Raw genomic sequence first — 20,230 nt, 5'->3', positions numbered from 1 at the left:
TTAAACAAGATGGCCGCCCGCTCCCCCTGCGATGTGAATTAAACAAGATGGCCGTCGCTTCCGGTGCATCACGGCAAAACTTTAAACTTCGCTTCAAAATTACTTTACTGAAACGCAGCACGTTTTTTAACACAGAGACAAGAAACATTTATTAACACAGAGACGAGATACATTTAATCGCCTTATTTGTGCACGAAAAGCACGGCGCGAGGCCTAGTGCGGCAGGCTTCGCGAGGCCTAGTGCCGCAGGCTTATTGACACAGAGATGAAACGCAGCACGTTTATAAAAAAAATTACTTTCCTGAAACGCAGCATGTTTTTTTAACACAGAGACAAGAAACATTTATTAACACAGAGACGAGATACATTTAATCACCTTATTTGTGCACGAAAAGCACGGCGCGAGGCCTAGTGCGGCAGGCTTCGCGAGGCCTAGTGCGGCAGGCTTTTTAACACAGAGATGAAACGCAGCACGTTTATTTAAAAAAAATACTTTCCTGAAACGCAGCATGTTTTTTTAACACAGAGACAAGAAACATTTATTAACACAGAGACGAGATACATTTAATCACCTTATTTGTGCACGAAAAGCACGGCGCGAGGCCTAGTGCGGCAGGCTTCGCAAGGCCTAGTGCGGCAGGCTTCGCGAGGCCTAGTGCAGAAGGTGGTGGTGGGGGCTGGTGGTGAGGGCTGGTGGTGGGGGCTGGTGGTGGGGGTGGTTGTGGCTGGTGGGGGGTGGTGGTGAGGGGTGGTGGTGAGGGGTGGTGGTGAGGGCTGGTGGTGGGGGTGGTGAGGGGTGGTGGTGGTGAGGGCTGGTGGTGGGGGGTGGTGGTGGGGGGTGGTGGTGGGGGGTGGTGGTGGGGGTGGTGGTGGGGGCTGGTGGTGGGGGCTGGTGGTGGGGGCTGGTGGTGAGGGGTGGTGGTGAGGGCTGGTGGTGGGGGCTGGTGGTGGGGGCTGGTGGTGGGGGGTGGTGGTGGGGGCTGGTGGTGGGGGCTGGTGGTGAGGGCTGGTGGTGGGGGGTGGTGGTGGGGGCTGGTGGTGGGGGGTGGTGGTGAGGGCTGGTGGTGGGGGGTGGTGAGGGCTGGTGGTGGGGGGTGGTGGTGAGGGCTGGTGGTGGGGGGTGGTGGTGAGGGCTGGTGGTGGGGGGTGGTGGTGAGGGCTGGTGGTGAGGGCTGGTGGTGAGGGGTCTTTAAATCTCACAGCGTTTCTTGTCAAAACAAACACTTTTAATTAACGTTACACTAGAATACAGTAATTTTGTCTTTAACTCCTCTATACCCGGTCGATATCCCTGTACCGGTACTAAGTATTATTCCTACCAGCCCACCCCGCAGGGTCCTGTTAAAGACGCGTTGAAACATGGACACAGACACACGGATGCATTCATACACAGATAAGTGAATACATAGACACACGGTATAACAAAGACAACAATGTATAGAAAAATGTGGCAGTAGTAGTTGTGTTGGTTGTGGTGATAAAACTACGAACTATTTTTTATTATTTTAGCAGGTAAGGCCTCTACTGAGCTATACAGCTATTTTTCAGAAGCGACCTGGCCACAAATGATAGCTCAACAAAGTGGTTATCATGTGGAAATGTAGAGCAGCCAAATACTATAAAGGCATGTTTCTAAATGTCGAGGGAAAAACTGGAGGACCGAGAGAAAAATCCATACGACCATGGGGAGAGAGACATGCAAATATTCTTAGGTTTTTTCGGTAAAGTCACGTAGGTAAAACATTAAAATTAATAAAAGTGTAGAGGTGATACGCGCTGGGATTAGAGATCGTATGCCAGCGCGTAATGATTGGCTGTGTAGGTGGTGACGTGCGCTGACGGTGGAGGATCAGGGGTCAGCGCGGGGTCGTGGGTTACGGGGTACTGATTGGCTGTGGACGGGTGACGTGCTGAGAGGGAGTGATCGGGTGGCAGCGCGGTGTGATTGGTGGAGGAGTGTTAACACGCGCTGGGGAAAACGGATCGTAGAGAGAGTGCGTCGTGATTGGTTCATTAAGGAGCGATGCTCACGTTGAAGTACGCATCAGCTCCGCCTCTCGTGAGCAGGGGCTATAAAAGGGGATGCACACAGGCGTGAGGGCAGTGTGTAACCAGCGAAGAATGAAGACGGGGATGAAGACCTAGGGCCCTGCGGTACCTAGTCCCGCTGTCCTAACGGGACCGGGACTCTGTGTAACCCAGAGGCGAGTGTAGTGTGTGTAGCCATAGGCGTAAGGTCTACACAGTGTATTGTGTAGCCAGGGACATAGGGTCTACACGAGTCGAGTGTATTGTGTAGCCAGGGACATAGGGTCTACACGAGTCGAGTGTATTGTGTAGCCAGAGGCGTAGGGTCTACACGAGTGAAGGGTATCGTGTGTAGCCAGAGGCCTAGAGTTTACACGAGAGTAGTGGAGTGTGGAGTCGGAAGAAAGGAGACTACACGTTGTATTTTGATACGTAAAGATTTAATAAAAGTGTGTTCCCGTCAAGAAGTTCCTGCCGTCAATTCGCATACTTCAAAAGTAAAATAAAATAAAAATCACGACGTTTCGGAGGCAACACAAGCTTCTGTCTTCAGGTGGAACCGTCGTGATTTTTATTTTATTTTACTTTTATTAATTTTAATGTTTTACCTACGTGACTTTACCGAAAAAACCTAAGAATATGAATCCTTGCAGTCACGAAAGCTTCAAATCTAGACATGCAAATGCCATGGTCGTGATCGAACCCACGACCTCCTGTATTCCAGGCGAGGTAGTTAACATCTCAGCACTATGGTACCTCTATAATAGTGGTGATGTTGGTTTCAATTTCAAGGAGATTCAAATAGACCAGCACAACCTCATTTGCAAGAGTGACCTGGGTTGTCCAGGTGCCAGTAGGGGTGCCGATGATTGCTATGATTTCAATGTATAATCTCAATGAATAATTTTCGTTTTATTTTCTAATGTGCCTAATTTTGGTACAGGTACTGCCCAGAGGGTGGTGTTGTTTCAGTTTGTGCAGTAATTGTGTGCGGTTTGAGTGGGTGAAGTTGTCACCTGATCGGGTCTTTGGGAGTCCAGGTGCATTCTGGATGTAGTCCGGGGTAGCGATGGGCCCAATTTTTTCTCGGACTGCGCCCAACCACACAAGGTAAAGATCCCCCCCCGCCCAGTATAGCCACACAAGACTGTTGGGGCAAGTGATGCTCACGATCGCCAGTCAACACCGGCACGGCGCACAAGGGGGTGGGTGTGGCCAGCGCCATGCCCGGCCGCCTTTGTCTCCCCAGTAATGTTTACAACTCGCACCAGATACTCATTTAAGGCCGAGTCAACCTAGGAGAGTCAACCTACGAGAGGGTCGGGTTTGGTACCACTTACAACCCTACTCACACTCAAAGCTCCGCAGAGGGAGATTCCAAACATTGACTGCTCTACTGCACCTCCTGGTCAACTCGCTGACCCCACACTGACCATGCCCCCCCGCCGCCTCAACACTTCCTGTGCACTGCCCCTCACCCCCAGGATGCAACTGAACTACGGTCCCCCACACACTGTCCCTCGTGCCCCCTAATCTCCTCCATTCTCAAGCATGTCCCCTACTCTCACCCATTCTCCCCGTGCTCCCCACTCTCTCCCTGCCCCCCCACGCTCTCCATGCCCACCCACACTCTGTGCCCCCTCACTCTCTCCGTGCCCCCCACTTTCCAACGTGCCCCCCCCCCCCGCACTCTCCCCGTGTCTCACCCTGCTGCTTGAGCTCCTTGACGAGGTCCCCGCTGAACTGCTGCCCCTCCTTGAGCGACACGAAGCAGTAGAGGCTCTCGCCTTTGACGGGGTGCGGCGCGCTCACCACGGCCGCCTCGGCCACGCTGGCGTGGGACACCAGCGCCGACTCCACCTCCGCCGTGCTCAGCAGGTGGCCTGCACGCACACGCGCACACACACACACGCACACACACGAATAGTTACACACGCACACACACACACAGGTGGCCTGCACGCACATGCGCACACACACACACACGAATAGTTACATAGGCACACAGGTGGCCTGCACGCACACACACACGAATAGTTACACACGCACACACACACAGGTGGCCTGCACGCACACGCGCGCACACACACACACGAATAGTTACACACACACACACACAGGTGGCCTGCACGCACACACACACACGAATAGTTACACACACACAGGTAGCCTGCATACGCACGCGTAAATCCACGCGTCCGTCCGCACGCACACAGTCACACCCATATGCTCGTGGGAGCAGGCTCCTGGTGGATGTGACACGGCCGTCACGAGCCTCCGTGGTGTCGCGCGGCCGCTCACCGGACACGTTGAGCATGTCGTCGATGCGGCCTGTGATCCAGTAGTAGCCGTCCTTGTCGCGCCTGCAGCCTGCGCAAAGACAAAGATCCCCCCTCTCTATAGCCTTGGCAGACTGTTGGGGCAAGTGCTGTTGGCGAGCACTTTTATTTTTTTACTTACACCAGATAAGGCCCACCGAGCGATATGGAGCTCGTTGTCATAAGCAACCAGGCTACAAATGATAACAACGAAGCGGCTTATCATGCAGAAATGTATTGCAGTCGAATACTCTCAGAATTTTCTAAATGTGGCGGGAAAAGCCGGAGGACCCTAAGAAAAATCCACGTGACCACGGCAAGAACATCCAAACTCCCAAATACACAGGGCATCAGGATCGAGATCAAACCCACGATCTGTATGCCATGCGAGGTAGTTCACATCTCGCTACCATGGCGCATCAAGGCCAGCACGGCACACGAGGGGGTGGGTAGCCAGAACCACGCCCGACCACCTTTGTCTCCCCAGTGGTGATGTTTACACACCACACCAGGTACTCATTTGAGGCCGAGTCGCCCTAGGGGAGGCCCAGCACGGGTTCAAATAATCGTCACTGGTGGTGTCAGTGAGCAGGAATGGAACTCGGGTCACCGGGTTCGTAGTGCGGCGTGGATTTGTAACGCAGCGCGCTAACCACTCCCCACAGAACATGCTCCGTGTAGCCCATAACACAGACTGCTTATGCAAGTGCTGTTCGCGAGCGCCTATGAAGGCCGGCACGGCACGCAAGAGGGTGGCTGGCCAGCACCACGCCAGAATAACAGCTCGCCCGGACTGGAAGCAATCCCCGATGCTGCTATCAATGATGAGCGATTTAAACCCTATGACCTTTGACATGGGTAAAAAAATCCATAGTCTAACAGAAAACAAATGATGCTATTAGACCACCTCTAGTCAACGATAATTAACTGTCTTATTCACTTGGACTTTACTCAAATCACCCCAGTTGACCTCGGGGACGTCTAGGATTGGCTAAGATATTCACCACTGACGTGAGCATCGTGAAGGAGCCGAAACAACGCCATGTGACCAACAATTATTTGTAGCTGGGGAGTGGTGAGGAGTGGAAAGGTACGATGAAGAGTGGTGAGGAGTGGTGAGGAGAGGTGAGGTGCAATGGGGTTCGGTGAGGTACGGTAAAAAAAAGCTACGGTGAAGTGCTGCGAGGTGTGGCGGGGAGCGATGCATAGATAAGTGATGAGGTGCAATTGGGTGCGGTGGGAAGTGGTGCGGTGCGGCAAGGTACGGGTGAAGAGCGGTGAGGAGAGGCAAGGGAAGGTACGGTGATGAGCGGTGTGTTGAGGAGAGGTGATGAGCGGTGCGGTGAGCAGCGGGAGGTGAGGGGCGGCACCGTCGCCCGTGACGTAGAACCCCGGGAACTTCTGGAAGTAGGTGGCCTCGAAGCGCTGGTGGTCTCCGTACACGGAGCGCATCATGCCCGGCCACGGCTGCTTGAACACCTGCGAAGCACGGCAACACTCTACAACACACGCTGGTGTGCGGCTGTGTCAAGGTGCGGCGGTGTGCTGCCGCGTGGCTGTGCCGTATTGCGTCAAACTGTCTCGCGCGCGCCGGTACCAGGTATCCCTCCGCCTCCCCGTGTAACTCCTCTCCGTGCTCGTTCAAGATAGCCGGGACAACACCAAAAAACGGCAGGGTCTGCACCACGCACCAACACGGAAACCCACACACACGCACATCAACAAGCACACGCAGACAACAGCAAGGGCCACCATTCGCCCCGAAGTGGGGTTGACGTCACCACGCCTACTGCGCCAGGCTGGGTGCACTTTGAGGCTATCTGGATTAGAGCATGCTTGCTGGTTTTCAGGAGATCGTGGGACAGACCGAGAGGTGTTCAAGAAAGCAGACTGCGGAGATAAGCATGTGTGTGTGTGAATGACGTCACCCTGCTGCTGCTGCTCTATTTAAGACCGGGAGCAAGTGAGGGCTTCACCATTCTGGCAAATCGCCCGATGATGCTGGATGTAATTACCAGCGAAACGTCGTACTACTCAAATTTTAAACGATGTTGATTCACTCGTCAACACACCGGTGGGCTAAAGTAGTGAACTATTTGTCCTTTGTCAACGAGACATATTTTTTACTGATTGGCCGTGTCGGGTGGTGGAGGGTTACGACACATTTATAAATAACGCGATCTAACCTAAAAACCTTAATTATGAAAAATATTGGTCGCAAAAGCCTACGTGTTCAACTGTGTGAATCAACACTACGCTATAAACCTGGCGAACCAAGTTTGATTCCCGGTCACGGCCAACACCGGTGACGATTATCTGAGCCGGTGCTGGGCCTCCCCCTAGTTCGACTCAGCATGAAATGAGTACCTGGTGCGGTGTATAAACATTGCCACTGGGGAGACAAAGGCGGTCGGGCATGTTGCCGGCCACCCGTCCCCTCGTGTACCGTTCTGGCCTTTATAGGTGCTCGCGGACAGTACTTGCCCCAACAGTCTGTTAAGGCTATACGGGGGGGGGTCTTTGTCTTTGTGTGTGTGTGTGCTCTGCGTCACTCACGGCTGAGCCAGGCTTGAGGGGAGTGGCTCCTGGCAGAGGAGTGAGGACGTGGCCACCCTGCGCAGACACAGTCGCCCCGATAAGCGTCGCACAGCTCTCCTTGCGGCGGTCACGGTGGACACGGTGATTATGGTGGACATGTTGGACATGGTGGGTGTGGTGGACCCGGCGAGTGTGATGGACGTGGGAGACACATCGCGCGGGGTGATCATCGTGGGCACGATGGACGAGGTGGACACCCACCGTCTCCGTCTGCCAGAACGTGTCCACGATGGGGCAGTGTCCCCCGCCCACGACGCGGTGGTACCAGCGCCAGGCCTCTGGGTTGATGGGCTCGCCGACGGTGCCCAGCACCTTCAGCGACGACACGTTGTGTCTGCGCATCATCAACAGCAGCAACGACAACAACGGCCACCATTCGGCATGGATACCTCTTTTCTACTGCACAACCTCACCATACCAGGGCCGTTCTCTAGCCAGTCCAATGCAGCTCAGGAGGCACCAGTTTGTTTTTTCATTGCAGCAGCCAAGCAATGACGTCACACACAGTGAACGAGTGGAGACGCGGTGCAGGCGACGCGATAGCAACGCCGCATCCTCACCGCGTACCGACTCGTGTCGCGCGCGGTGAGCGCGCTATTCTCCCTGGCCCTAGCCTTGCTTGGCCACGAGCCAAATCCAGACATGGTGTGCGTCCACACGTGCCATTCTACGGTTTACACGCAAGCACCGTGGTAATAACCAGGGCAGCCTGTCGGATTCCAACCACGAACCTCTGCTGCAACAAGCGGCGACCGCGCCGCTGCTGGTGGGGCTCTCGTCGCCACGTCGCCCCGCGCGACGAGTCCGGGGACTCACTTGAAGACGTCCTCGTCTTTGTACTTCATGAGCAGGCGGATCGCCGTCGGCGCGGTGTAGAACTTGGTCACGCCATACTTCTCCACCACCTGCCAGCAGCGGCTCTGGTCCGGGTAGGTGGGTAAGCCCTCGAACTGCACGTACACACGCAAAGGCAAAAGTCCCCCGTGTAGCCTACACGGGATGTGGGGGGCAAGTGCCGTTCGGCAGGGGAGGCCGCAGGACTGGTTCCGGCATCACTCGCCGCTCGTTTCGGCCGCGAGCGGGAATTGAACTCGGGTCACCAGGTTCGCAGCACAGTGCAATAGCAATAACAAATATTGTGCCGCTCGCTGCAAAGACGATGAAAGCCGACGCCATTCGCCACTCAGTGACAGTAACATCGCCAAACAGCTGGTGCCAGGCTAGGTGCCACTTCGAAGGCTCGCTGGCAGGAGGTCACAGGATCGCTCCCGATAAAACCAGAACAAAGAGCCCCACGTGGCCTACACAGGCTGTTGGGGCAAGGTGCCGTCAGCTAGCACCGATGAAGGCCGATCGCAGATTATTTGGCAATATTGCATTGGCAGAGTTGCGCAAGCACACGTAACAAGCAAAAAAACACATTCATCAACAAAACTGCCCTGAAGAAAAGAGCTGGCGTCACACCGGTGATGCTTCTGTGAGAGTGAAAGAAATCAACTGGGAATGGGAAACGGGAGGCACGCGTCCTGCGAGTAGCTGACGAGGGACAGAACCAACTTCCGGAGTGGCGATCGTGAGAAGCAGAGGTCGCAATCGGGTACCCGATACCCGTACCCTACCCGATACCCGTACCCGATACCCGGCTACCCGGCTACCTGGCCGGGTACGGGTACGGGTACCTGTTTGCGACCCTGGTGCGGCTAGGTACGGGTAGGCCGTGAGTCACTGGTGAGTAACCGTTTGTCACTCATTTCCCAACGTCTCGTCTCTTCTCACAATTCAAGTTCGTAGAATCAACCCACCCGCGCCTGCAACATGGCTTCATCCCAGAGGTCGCAATCGAGTACCCGTACCCGTACCCTACCCGATACCCGGCCGGGTACGGGTAGCCGGGTATCGGGTAGGGTACGGGTACCCGATTGCGACCCTGGTGCGGCCGGGTACGGGTACGGGTAAGGAATCAAAACCCGTTGGCGACCTCTGGCGAGAAGGCAACAGAAGCAGGGGAGAGACACGGCGGAAGAGACGGCGGCAGCAGCGAGACGACATCACGGAGTTCGGAGGTCACGACCGGACAGGAGTAGCCGGGGGGAAGGAAAAAACAGAGGAGAATGATTGGGGGGGGGGGGGGGGGGAGACCTCTGCCCAGCGGTGGAAATTACAGGCTGACAACAACCACGACGGCAAAGAGGAAACGTTACGTTATAGGCAATGTTTAGTTATTGTAAGGGCTTGGATGAGGAGAGACGAAGAGCAGTGTGAGGGAGGAAAGCAAAAAGAGGTGACCTGTAGTTTTGTGGGTGAGTGAGTTAGTGAGAGGGTGAGTGTGCGTGTTGTTGTGACCTGCAGTGTGAGAAATGGGTGGGTGTGCGAGTGAGTGGGTGGGTGGGAGAGTGAGTGGGTGGGTGGGCGGGTGTGCGTGTGTGACAACAGGTGAGTGGGTGGGTGTGTGTGAACGAGTGTATTGTTGGGTCTGCCCCGTGACCTCCTGCCAGCGGGCGTTCGACACTTCACTTTGCCTCAAGGTGCACATGGCCTGGCACAAGCGTCGTGGTGACGTCACCGCCACTTAGTGGCGAATGGCGGTTGTTGTTGTTGTTGTTGTGCGGTATGCTGCTGTGGCTGCCAGGTGCTCGCTTACAGCACTTGCCCCAACAGTCTGTTCAGGCGAAACGGGGGAACTTTGTTGTGACCTGCAGTGTGGTGATGGCTAAACACGGCGTGATAGATGAGACGGAAACAGTTAGTGTGTGGTGGAGACCGATTCCTCAACATGGATGGAGGAATCGACGACCGAAGTCCACGGGACCAGTAGCCGTCATAGCAGCGATGATAGAAGAGCGACACGAAGGCGACCGACCGCCAGCCGACTGGCGAGGGAAAGCGAATGAGCGAGCGAGGACTGGATCAGCAATCGCCCCGACTGCCTGGTGTTGAACACTGTGGCGGTGTTGAGGCTACCAGGATGCTGGTGGCTCCGTTGGCGAGCGGGCCGTAGGTGATGTAGGAGTGGCCGGTGATCCAGCCGATGTCGGCCGTGCACCAGTACACGTCGTCGGGGCGGAGGTCGAACACCAGCTTGTGCGTGTGTGCAGCGTACACCACGTATCCCCCCACCGTGTGCAGCACGCCCTACACATGTGCACGTGCGCACACACATACACACGTGCGCACACACACACACACGTGCGCACACACACACACGCACACACACACACACACGCGCACACAACGGACAAAGATCCCCGGTATAGCCTTGCATAGATATTGGCGGCGAACAGGAATCCAATTTCGGTCACTGGGTTCATAGAGGAGTGCACGAAACACAGCACGACCGCTCCCACACACAAACACACGTACACATGTGTATAGACTTGAGTGCATGTACACGTGTGCCAGTGGCGGTATCTGTCCCATGGCGGGTGAGTGTATGTGTGCCGTGCCAGTGTGTGTGTGTGTGTGCCGTGCCAGTGTGTGTGCCGTGCCAGTGTATGTGTGTGACATGGTGTGTGCGCGTGTGCCATAGCGGGTGAGTGTGTGTGCCGTGCCAGTGTGTATGTGTGTGTGCCGTGCCAGTGTGTGTGTGTGGTGCCAGTGTGTATGTGTGACATGCTGTGTGCGTGTGTGACATAGTGGGTGAGTGTGTGTGCTGTGGTGGTGTGTGTGCATGTGTGCCGTGGCATGTGTGTGTGTATGTGCCGTGGTGGCATGTGTGCGTGTGCCGTGGTCATGCGTGTGTGTGCGTGTGCCGTGGCATGTGTGTGTGTGCCGTGGCATGTGTGTGTGTGCCATGGCGTGTATCCCGTGGTATGTGTGTGTGTGTGCCATGGTGGTGTGTGTGTGCGTGCCGTGCCAGTGTGTGTGCCGTGCCAGTGTGTGTGTGTGCCGTGCCAGTGTGTGTGACATGGTGTGTGCGCGTGTGCCATAGCGGGTGGTGATGTGTGTGTGTGCGTGTGCCGTGGTGGTGCGTGTGCCGTGGCGGTATGTGTGTGCGTGTGCCGTGGTGGTGTGTGTGTGTGCCGTGGTGGTGTGTGTGTGTGCCGTGGTGGTGTGTGTGTGTGTGTGCCGTGGTGATGTGTGTGTGTGTGTGCCGTGATGGTGTGTGTGTGTGCCGTGATGGTGTGTGTGTGTGTGCCGTGGTGGTGTGTGTGTGTGTGTGCCGTGGTGGTGTGTGTGTGTGTGTGCCGTGGTGATGTGTGTGTATGTGCCGTGATGGTGTGTGTGTGTGCCGTGATGGTGTGTGTGTGTGTGCGTGTGCCGTGGTGGTGTGTGTGTGTGTGTGCCGTGGTGGTGTGTGTGTGTGTGTGCCGTGGTGGTGTGTGTGTGTGCCGTGATGGTGTGTGTGCGTGTGCCGTGGCATGTGTGTGTGTGCCGTGGTGGTGTGTGTGTGTGCCGTGGTGGTGTGTGTGTGTGCTGTGGTGGTGTGTGTGTGTGTGCCGTGGTGGTGTGTGTGTGCCGTGGTGGTGTGTGTGTGCGTGCCTTGGTGGTGTGTGTGTGCGTGCCGTGGTGGTGTGTGTGTGTGCTGTGGCATGTGTGTGCCGTGGCGGTGTGTGTGTGCCGTGGTGGTGTGTGTGTGTGTGCCGTGCTGGTGTGTGTGCCATGGTAGTGTGTGTGTGTGTGTGCCGTGGCGGTGTGTGTGTGTGTCGTGCGTGGTGTGTGTGTGTGCGCCGTGGTGGTGTGTGTGTGTGCGCCGTGGTGGTGTGTGTGTGTGTGTGTGTGTCCCGTGGTGGTGTGTGTGTGTGTGTGCCGTGGCAACTTGCCTTGGGTTTGCCGGTGGAGCCGCTCGTGTAGAGGATGAAGAGAGGGTCCTCAGCGTCGCACCACACTGGGGGGCAGTCGGTGGATGCCACCGCCATCTCTACGTGCCACCACACGTCACGGCCCGCCTGCCACGGGGTCTGCGGGTGTGCAGAGAGCACACACAGACACACACACAGTCATAGAGATACACACAGAGGGTCATAGAGATACACACAGGGTCACACACACACAGACACACACACAGTCATAAAGATACACACACAGGGTCGTGGAGATACACACAAGGTCAAAGATACACACAGACACACACACAGTCATAGAGATACACAGAGAGGGTCGCGGAGATACACACAGAGTCACATAGATATATACAGTTATAGAGATACACAGAGGGTCGTGGAGATACACACAGTTATGGAGATACACACCCACCGTGATAGAGATGAGCACAGGACCAGAGATAAACACAGGGTCGTAGAGATATAAACAGTCACACACACACACAGGGTCACAGACGTATTTATAGAGATGCACACAGAAACAGTCGTAGATATACACACACACACAGATATTCACTAAGTGGGGGTTTCGACATCACCACGTTGCTTGTGCCAGGTTAGATGCACTTTAGGGTTATCACGTGAAATGTGGAAGGCTCTCTGGTCAGGGGATAGACCCAGGTGTTATGAGCTGACTGACAGATGCACCCCCACTGTGCCAAGTCTTATAAACAAACGGGCACACACGGACCACACACCGAATTAACACACAGACACAATGCTCCCCCATATAGCCTTAACATATGTTTGGGGCAAGTGCTGTTAGCGAGCACCTATGAAGGCCGGCACGGCACACGAGGGGGTGGGTGGCCAGCACCACGTCCAGCCACTAGGGAAGGCCTAGGACCAGTTCAGATAACCATCACTGGTGTTCGTGGTTGTGAACGGGAATAAAACTCGGTTCACCGGGTTCATAGCGCAGCACACCAACCACCACACTACCTACACATATAAAGATGGGCACACAAACACACACAGAGGTGACATGGAGGTCTCTCTCCCACAAAAATACGCACAACGTTTCTATTTTGAGCACGGTTAGATGTTTGAGCAAGCGCTGTTAGTGAGATGCTGAAATATCAGTTGCACGCACACGCACGCACACACATGCACCATGCACGGTACGCTATGTTGGGAAGGTCACTCTGGACGCAATCTGTTTCTGGTTACGTAACGACCCGCGACTGAAAATGCAACACATTCATAATTAGCACTGTGTTTGGCTCTACAATAAGAAAAAAAGGTATATAGTAGTAGACGTTTCGGGCAATGGCCCTTCTTCAGAGTGCATTAATAAAGAGGCCAGCAGAGAGAGCGAGCGAGTTGATGACCTCGGACTGGATTGTTTAAAAGGGCGGTAATTTGATTGCGTCTTGCAACTGCTGCGGGTTCTTGAAATGATGGCGTGGGAGTAATTAACACTCAGCGTGTCAGCGTGTGGAATGACTGTGGGGAGGACCGAGCGCACAGCGTTTAGCGCTGGTATCAGTTGCCCGCAAGTCCACTCAGCTCCACGTCCTCCTTTGCCGCATCGGCCTATCTCCTCTGCACCCCGTGCCGCGCCCTTTTATCCCCCCCCCCCCCCTCTCTATCCGGCCAAACAGAAGCAGCGTTGGGCATGCGGTTGGCAGGTGGGCATTTCGGGGCTACGCCATCCAGACAAGAATTTGATCACCTGCCTGTGGAGCTCACTCACGGGACTGCGTGTCACACGCACGCACAGACTCAAAACACGCGCACGCTTACAAAAGACAAAGATCCCCCGTACAGCCTTAACAGACTGTTGGGGCAAGTGCTGTTAGCGAGCAGCACCTATGAAAGCTGAGGGGGTGGGTGGCCAGCAACCACGCCCGACCGCCTTTGTCTCCCTAGTGGTGATGTTTACACGCCGCACCAGGTACTCATTTGAGGCCGAGTTCAAGACCGGTTCAGATAACGGTCACTGGTGTTGGCTGTGAGCGGGAATCGAGCTCGGGGTCGCTGGGTTCGGAGTGCGGTACGCTCATCGCCACACTACCGCTCACGCACACACACACAGGCGTACACAGAAATAGGGAAGCACTGTCAAGGACGCCTCGGAAAACAAATGGTGGTGTGGTTAACAATACGCCCAGCTGCCTTCGTCTGGCCAGCGGTGACGTGTTTACACAATGCACCAGGTACTCGTTTGGCTGAGTCGACCTGGGGGAAGCCCAGAACCGATTTTGGGTATAACTCGATTTGCCGGGTTCACAGTGCAGTGCGCCGACCGCTACACTGCCTCTTCCCACGCGCACAAGATTATGCGCAGTCTCGCAAAGACACAGCGTTACACACACACACACAACCACAGACTTGAACGCATATACTTACAGGCATACACACACACACAGCCGCACAATCGCATACATACACACGCATACATATACACAAGAACAAATCAACACAGGGGAGGGCGGCCTAGGACCGATTCAGTCGTCACTCGCCACTTGTGTCAGCCGTGGTCGGGTGTTGAAATCAGATTGCTGGGATTCCACTGGTCTACTGTTGCCCACTTATACACAAACACATATAAGAGACAAAGCTCCCTGTAACTGTTTCAAACAGGCACAGATGTTATTTAAGAGCGCTCCATGTTTAGCAAGCACAGAGAAGAGAGGGAATTACTATGGCCGAGAAGACCTGGAGTTTCGCCAGTGCCATGCAGCCGATGGAAATATAATGCTGCTTAAATTATTCTGAGTGAGACCTCCGCTGCGAAACCATAACCAGTCATAACCACACTGCACCCCCTCAGCTCCCTATGAGTGATGGGGAGTTGAGGGGGTGCAGTGTTTGTTGATATATAATACCCAGGCAGGTGCTTGTTTTTGGTGGGGCTTAGAGTAAGGTCCAAACCTTTTCACGGCACATTAAAGTCTCCCACTCCTCAGAGTAAGGTCATCTTCATACTTAACATGGTTGACCAATAACCAATAAGGAGCCATCCCTTGAATGGGCTGGGGGCACTGATCAGCCTCTCAATGTATTAAACTATGTGGTCAAAAAATATGATAAATAATGGAGGGGCCAGAGGACATCCCTGTCACACCCAGAAAAAGGCTCCGACTCCAGGCCACACAGCTTTACCCGGGCCAGCCCACCATCATGAAGGCCCTTAATGATGTGAGCAGAGGGTCAGGGACCCCGAAAGCACGAATAACTGTGATCCCCAGCCTATTGATTATATCACCAGCCTTGACCAAGTCAATTAAGCACATCAAATTACAAAGACAAAGATCCCCCATATAGGTTTAACAGACTGTTGGGGCAAGAGCTATTAGCGAGCACCTATGAAAGTTGGCACGGCACACGTGGGGGTGGCTGGCCAGCACCACGCCCGACCGCCTTTGTCTCCCCAGTGGAGATGTTTACACACCACACCGAGGGGAGACCCAGGACAAGTTAAGATATTCGTCACTGGTGTTGGCCGTGAGCGGGAATCGCATTCGCGTCGCCCGGTTTGTAGCGCAGCGCGTTAACTGCTACACTACCACTCCAGACATAAAATGACACGCATACTGATGCACACACACCGATACACACACTTTGCATTACGTGGGTCGTGGCCAGCACAGACCCAATAAAAATAGGCAACGGGGAAACAAGGGGGCACGATGACCCTGTAAGAGTATCCCTTCTTCCCCCCCCCACCATCTCCCCACCCCACACCTTTTCCTCCCTCTGGGCCAGGAACTCCGTGTGAGGGCCATTTATTTATTTATAATTTCCAGGAGGGCCACGCTGAGTCGTACGACTCTTTTGTCAGGAGGGTCCTGCCGTAATTAGTTTTTACTTTTTAAAGATGTTTTCAGCCAATGAATGACGAGTGTTTATTATACGCGCGGGAGGAAACCGGATCGCCCGGAGAAGATCGAGGTTCGTAGTGCAGCGCGCTTACCACCACATCCCCGCTCGCCGCACACACACCTACACACACACGCACCACACACCTATGCACACACATACACATGTTCATGCAATAAATCAGAAGGCCAAGTCTGAAAGTGCCTGTGCCAAGCCGGGTGGCATAAAAATTGTTTGCATGGCACAAGGGCAGAAAACATCGCTCTACTCGTACAGACACGCGCGCACACACAGAGATTAATAGGTGTGTTAATTTTACACACAGTCAAGGTGCCCTTACAAGCTGGGCAGGACCGTCTGTTAGTGAGCCTCTGTTAGACAGCATGTGCAAAATGTTTAGTAGGAGTGGCAGCAACAGTGGATGAGGCCTTGCCACTGTAGCTCTGGTGTTGGGAATTCTGCTGCTGCTGCTGCTGTTTCTAATTTGTCGTTCATTAACTTCTACGATGCAGTAAAGCTCGAGTTTTCAATGTATATAATCGCACGTGCAAATTCTACATGGATATACAAAGGTGGTCGAAAAGTCAGGATACATAAGGTTATTTAATTTATTTTAACACTGGCATTAAAACATTTAAATTGTTTATTGCTGAAGTTAATATTTTACCTTTGATAATGATCTATTTATCTTCTTCCTCTTTTGATGACATTTAAAAATGGAAAGAACATTGACGAAAGACGAATTGGTTCAATTCGTCTTCATATACGCTAAAGAAGGCAGCTGTAATCTAAAAACAAAAATCCTCACTTCATTTTAAATTAATGCATCGTGCATTCATGTTCATGGAAGTCAGCTTGAACATTCGTTAAAGTAAATTAGACAACCCATTTGGTTCAGAAGAAGGAAAAGAACCCAATGTGCCCTGACTTTTCACCCACCCTGTGGTACAATTCCCAGTTTTTTTTATTCAAACATCAAGGTCAAGAGGTCAGAACAGCAAAACTCTGTTGCGGAGCCCCGAGCTCTCCAACACGTGCCTTGAGGTTACATTAACGAGTCGAGCACAATTTCAATCAACCTCGTGGAGGACTCCGGTGACGTCGCTACGTGTACACAGCGCAGCTCTTCCGTCAATCCACTGCTGGAGGGAAGCCCTCCCCCCCCCTCCCCCACGTGCAGCGCGGGCAACGGCGGCCACGTTGCCACGCTTCACCGTGCCGGTCAGCGCGGCTCGGCAAAGCCTACGACGGCAGCCACTGCAGTGACGCTAATGGTGGGGGGGGGGGGGGGGCGATCCTGAAAGTCATTTTAAAGTCAGATTTTTTTCCTTTTCTATTTAACAAGGATTCAAAAACTGGCGTCAGGCAGCCCGGCACCAGGCAGTCCCTACAGTTTCTTTCTCCCATCCAGTTATTTTACTGAGGCCCAAACTGGAGCTATTCCCATTTAAAGTAATCTAGATTGAAACACTAATTTCTTCCAGAACTGCTTTTTTGTGTTTAGTTTGTCGTCCTTCCCCCGCACCTCCGACTAGCACGGTTGGATATGTACGGTGAGAAATGTACGAACGTTCATATGGGCCGCTGGGCCCATGACCTTCTGGCATCGGTGATAGGAGCAGCAGCGGCCGTCCTCAACTACTTGGTGATCATCATCATTGAGCGTCGTCGTCACCGTATCCCTTCTGCTGCTGGCGTTTCTGTATTATTCCTCTCCGTTCTCATGCCTCCTCCTTCCCTTCATCAGTTTACCTCTTTCACAGTCGTCCTCTGCTAATGTGGCCTCCTACGTATATATCTGACAAGGGTTCTTGGGTTCTGCACTCCCACCAATTCACTTTCCCGGACACCTACAAACAGCCCGCAGCAGCAGTGGCGGTTGTAACAGCGGCGGTAGTAACAGCAGCAGTGGTAGTAACAGTAGCTGGAGCGATGGTGAAAGCTGTCAAACGCACGGTGCTGGAACGGACGACGCCACGAGAAACGGTGATGCCTGCGAGCAGTGTGGCAAGGTAAGCGGAAAAAACGCAAGGAAGTTTGAGCTGACAACAAGGACCACGGTCCGAAATGTCACCTGTTGTAATTGTCCCCAAATCTTTGGGGCCACAGAGTTGTTATTTTTCGATTGAAAGCTTTCGTGACTGCAGGGATTCATCTTCTTGGTTCTTTCGGTAAAGTCACGTAGAATGGAAATAATAAAATAATAAAAATAAAACAGACTGTCTTCTCGAAAGACCTGTTCTCCACCTGAGGACGGCTGCTTGCGTTGTGGCAGAAACGTCGTGAGAATTATTTTATAATGTTTTATTTTTATTATTTTATTATTTCCATTCTATGTGACTTTACCGAAAGAACCAAGAAGATGAGTGTTGTTATTGACGAACGCGTTGAGTGTTATTTTTGTTGCTTGTTCCTCGGCACCGCTGCCGACACAACAGCAGCCAAATCGCAACGAGAAAACTGAACGCTTTTGAAATCGGTTCAGTGGATTCGAGTGTTCACCTTTGGGCCTTGGCAGCAGTTGTAATCTTAATGTTAATCTCATGCGAACAACGGCACTAACATTGACAGTGATCGTCATAACTCTACCGCTAGTCTATCCGTAACGCTAACGAAACCCTGATTATGACCCAAGTGGTAAATATTAAATCTAACCCGGCCCTAATCGATACTCGAGTCTTAAACATTAACCCTAAGCTTACCCAAAAATCTCAAGCCTAACCTTCATAAGACCCTTGTCCTTAACCCTTACTAACCTGAAGCCTAATCTTACATTTTAAACTAAAACTAATTGTAATGCTAGCTTAAAACCTTAACTATAAGCAGGCCATAACCCTAAAACTATTAAACTCTTAATTATAATCCAAACCTCTCAATTATAACTCGAGTCTTACAATCTAACCGTAACCCAAACCTAACGATCACCGTGTCAAAACTCTCCAAAGTCTTAAAGCCTAACCCTAACCCCAACCCAACTCTAAGGCACTGTTAAGGAAACTTCCATCCACACACGAACCCTTAACACCAACCCTGCCAGCAACCGTAACTTCTCTCCACATGACTTGGGGTAAAGTTGACCTTTTCCTAGGGCGTCTACTTTATTAACTTCGCATGCAGGTTGTTCTCGCAGCCAATGTTACGATTCGTAATTGACGTTTGTGTCGGGTGATGGAGGGTTCTTAATTACGCAAATTCGGTCAGAACGTCACGGGGCCTAACCCGCAAAAAAAACACTTTATTAATTGCCGAGTCGATTTGAAATTAGGTGGGCATCTGACCAGTCACCTTATAAATCCCACACAGCGCAAAGAAAACTGTCGCTTGGCACCAGGAATTTGAAAAAAACAGTGACGGCCGCTAAAATTATCCACCGAGGGACCAACAACATGAGGGGGGGGGTGCCAAGAGGCCATTCTCGCGGCCTGACCAACGCTCGCCATGCCACAGAGCATTCTGGGGCTTCACCGTTTCTCTCGCAGGCGGAAAGACAGGAAGGGGTGAGTAGAACGGAGGAGTGTGAAACCCAAACACAGCCGGCGTGTGATATTTTGTCGATGTCCGTCAGACCTTCGTATGTGTCCAAGACACCGATTGTCGAAACCAGTCCAGAGTTTTGCTTGCACTGAATCGATTCTGATGACATTATGCCATCCCAGAAGGCCTTGCGGTCGACAGGAAGTGTGCACTCCCAGTAGGCCTCGTGGTTGAGTAGTGTAAACATAGTCTAATTATTTATGTTGCATATCAGGCTGCCCAATAGAACTTCAAAATCATCGGTTGAAGTGATATCCTGTGCTGAAAATGTGTGTCTGCCATCCTGAACATGTTGTGATAATAATGCATTTATTTACACAGGAAATATTTTAGCATTGGGATGTTTGGCTATTATCATTGTTTTTATTAGCTACGGAAGGGAACTGGAGAACCCGGAGGAAACTTGTGCAGAACAGGGAGAGATTATACCAACTCTACATGGAGAGGTGCCCGAGTTGTGAATAATATCCACAGGCCCTTCTTGCTGTGTGTTGACCACAGCATCACCCATCATGCAATGCAGGATCCTAATGTCCTGGCAAGACTCACCGGGTCCTCGCTCAGGGCTCAACACTGAGAATGATCATCATCGTCACGTTGATTACCTTTGATCATCGCGTGACGATGATCAACTTTCATCGGCAGCAGCATCGTCAGTCATCATGATCATCAACATCGCCAATCATGAGCATCGTGATTAATCATCATGATCATCAACATCGTTAATCATCATGGTCATTGTGATCGAGATAATCAGCATCATTAATCAAGATCATCAGCATCGTTAATCACTGTGGTGATTATCATCATGATCATTATCATCGTGATCATCACCATCATCAGCGACATCCGCAACACAATCGTCCTCCCTCCAGAGTTCTCAAAACTGACCACCACTTGTGCGGACAGGTCAACAGTGGTTGCCCTTACAGACGATCGTGTCCCCTGCCACGGCAATGTGGAATTTCTGCCGGCAGCCAGGGCTGGAAAGAAGACCAACGCCAGACCCCGACATTTGTTTGTATTCGTTGAGATCGGACGGAGACGAAAAACGGAACAAAGCAAAGCGCAGTGCGGCGTTTGGGTTACACATTCCAGTTTGCGTTA

The 20,230-nt window shown here is 52.7% G+C and overlaps 2 protein-coding genes across 4 annotated transcripts in view; one reads left to right on the top strand and one right to left on the bottom strand.

The window, feature by feature from the left end:
• LOC133340837 (sarcoplasmic reticulum histidine-rich calcium-binding protein-like) overlaps nucleotides 1-20,230 on the top strand; it is a 316,152-nt gene that overhangs the window by 194,680 nt on the left and 101,242 nt on the right. The gene's annotated exons all lie outside the window — the stretch shown is intronic.
• LOC133340838 (acetyl-coenzyme A synthetase, cytoplasmic-like) overlaps nucleotides 1-20,230 on the bottom strand; it is a 61,330-nt gene that overhangs the window by 5,309 nt on the left and 35,791 nt on the right. For all 3 annotated transcript variants that reach the window (XM_061549265.1, XM_061549266.1, XM_061549267.1), the window contains 10 exons: nucleotides 11,705-11,842; nucleotides 9,906-10,076; nucleotides 7,761-7,894; nucleotides 7,146-7,278; nucleotides 6,903-6,959; nucleotides 5,944-6,024; nucleotides 5,717-5,825; nucleotides 4,330-4,398; nucleotides 3,735-3,911; nucleotides 3,045-3,119 (listed from right to left, as the gene is read on the bottom strand). In XM_061549265.1, coding sequence (XP_061405249.1) covers nucleotides 3,045-3,119; nucleotides 3,735-3,911; nucleotides 4,330-4,398; nucleotides 5,717-5,825; nucleotides 5,944-6,024; nucleotides 6,903-6,959; nucleotides 7,146-7,278; nucleotides 7,761-7,894; nucleotides 9,906-10,076; nucleotides 11,705-11,842 — 1,144 coding nt within the window. The remainder of the gene's footprint in view (nucleotides 1-3,044; nucleotides 3,120-3,734; nucleotides 3,912-4,329; nucleotides 4,399-5,716; nucleotides 5,826-5,943; nucleotides 6,025-6,902; nucleotides 6,960-7,145; nucleotides 7,279-7,760; nucleotides 7,895-9,905; nucleotides 10,077-11,704; nucleotides 11,843-20,230) is intronic.

Source organism: Lethenteron reissneri, chromosome 10 (genome assembly GCF_015708825.2).
Source record: "Lethenteron reissneri isolate LAM-NWPU_2019-01 chromosome 10, ASM1570882v1, whole genome shotgun sequence".
NCBI lineage: Eukaryota > Metazoa > Chordata > Hyperoartia > Petromyzontiformes > Petromyzontidae > Lethenteron > Lethenteron reissneri.
Note: the sequence above shows the minus strand (reverse complement) of the source record. Positions and strands in the feature narration are given on the sequence as shown.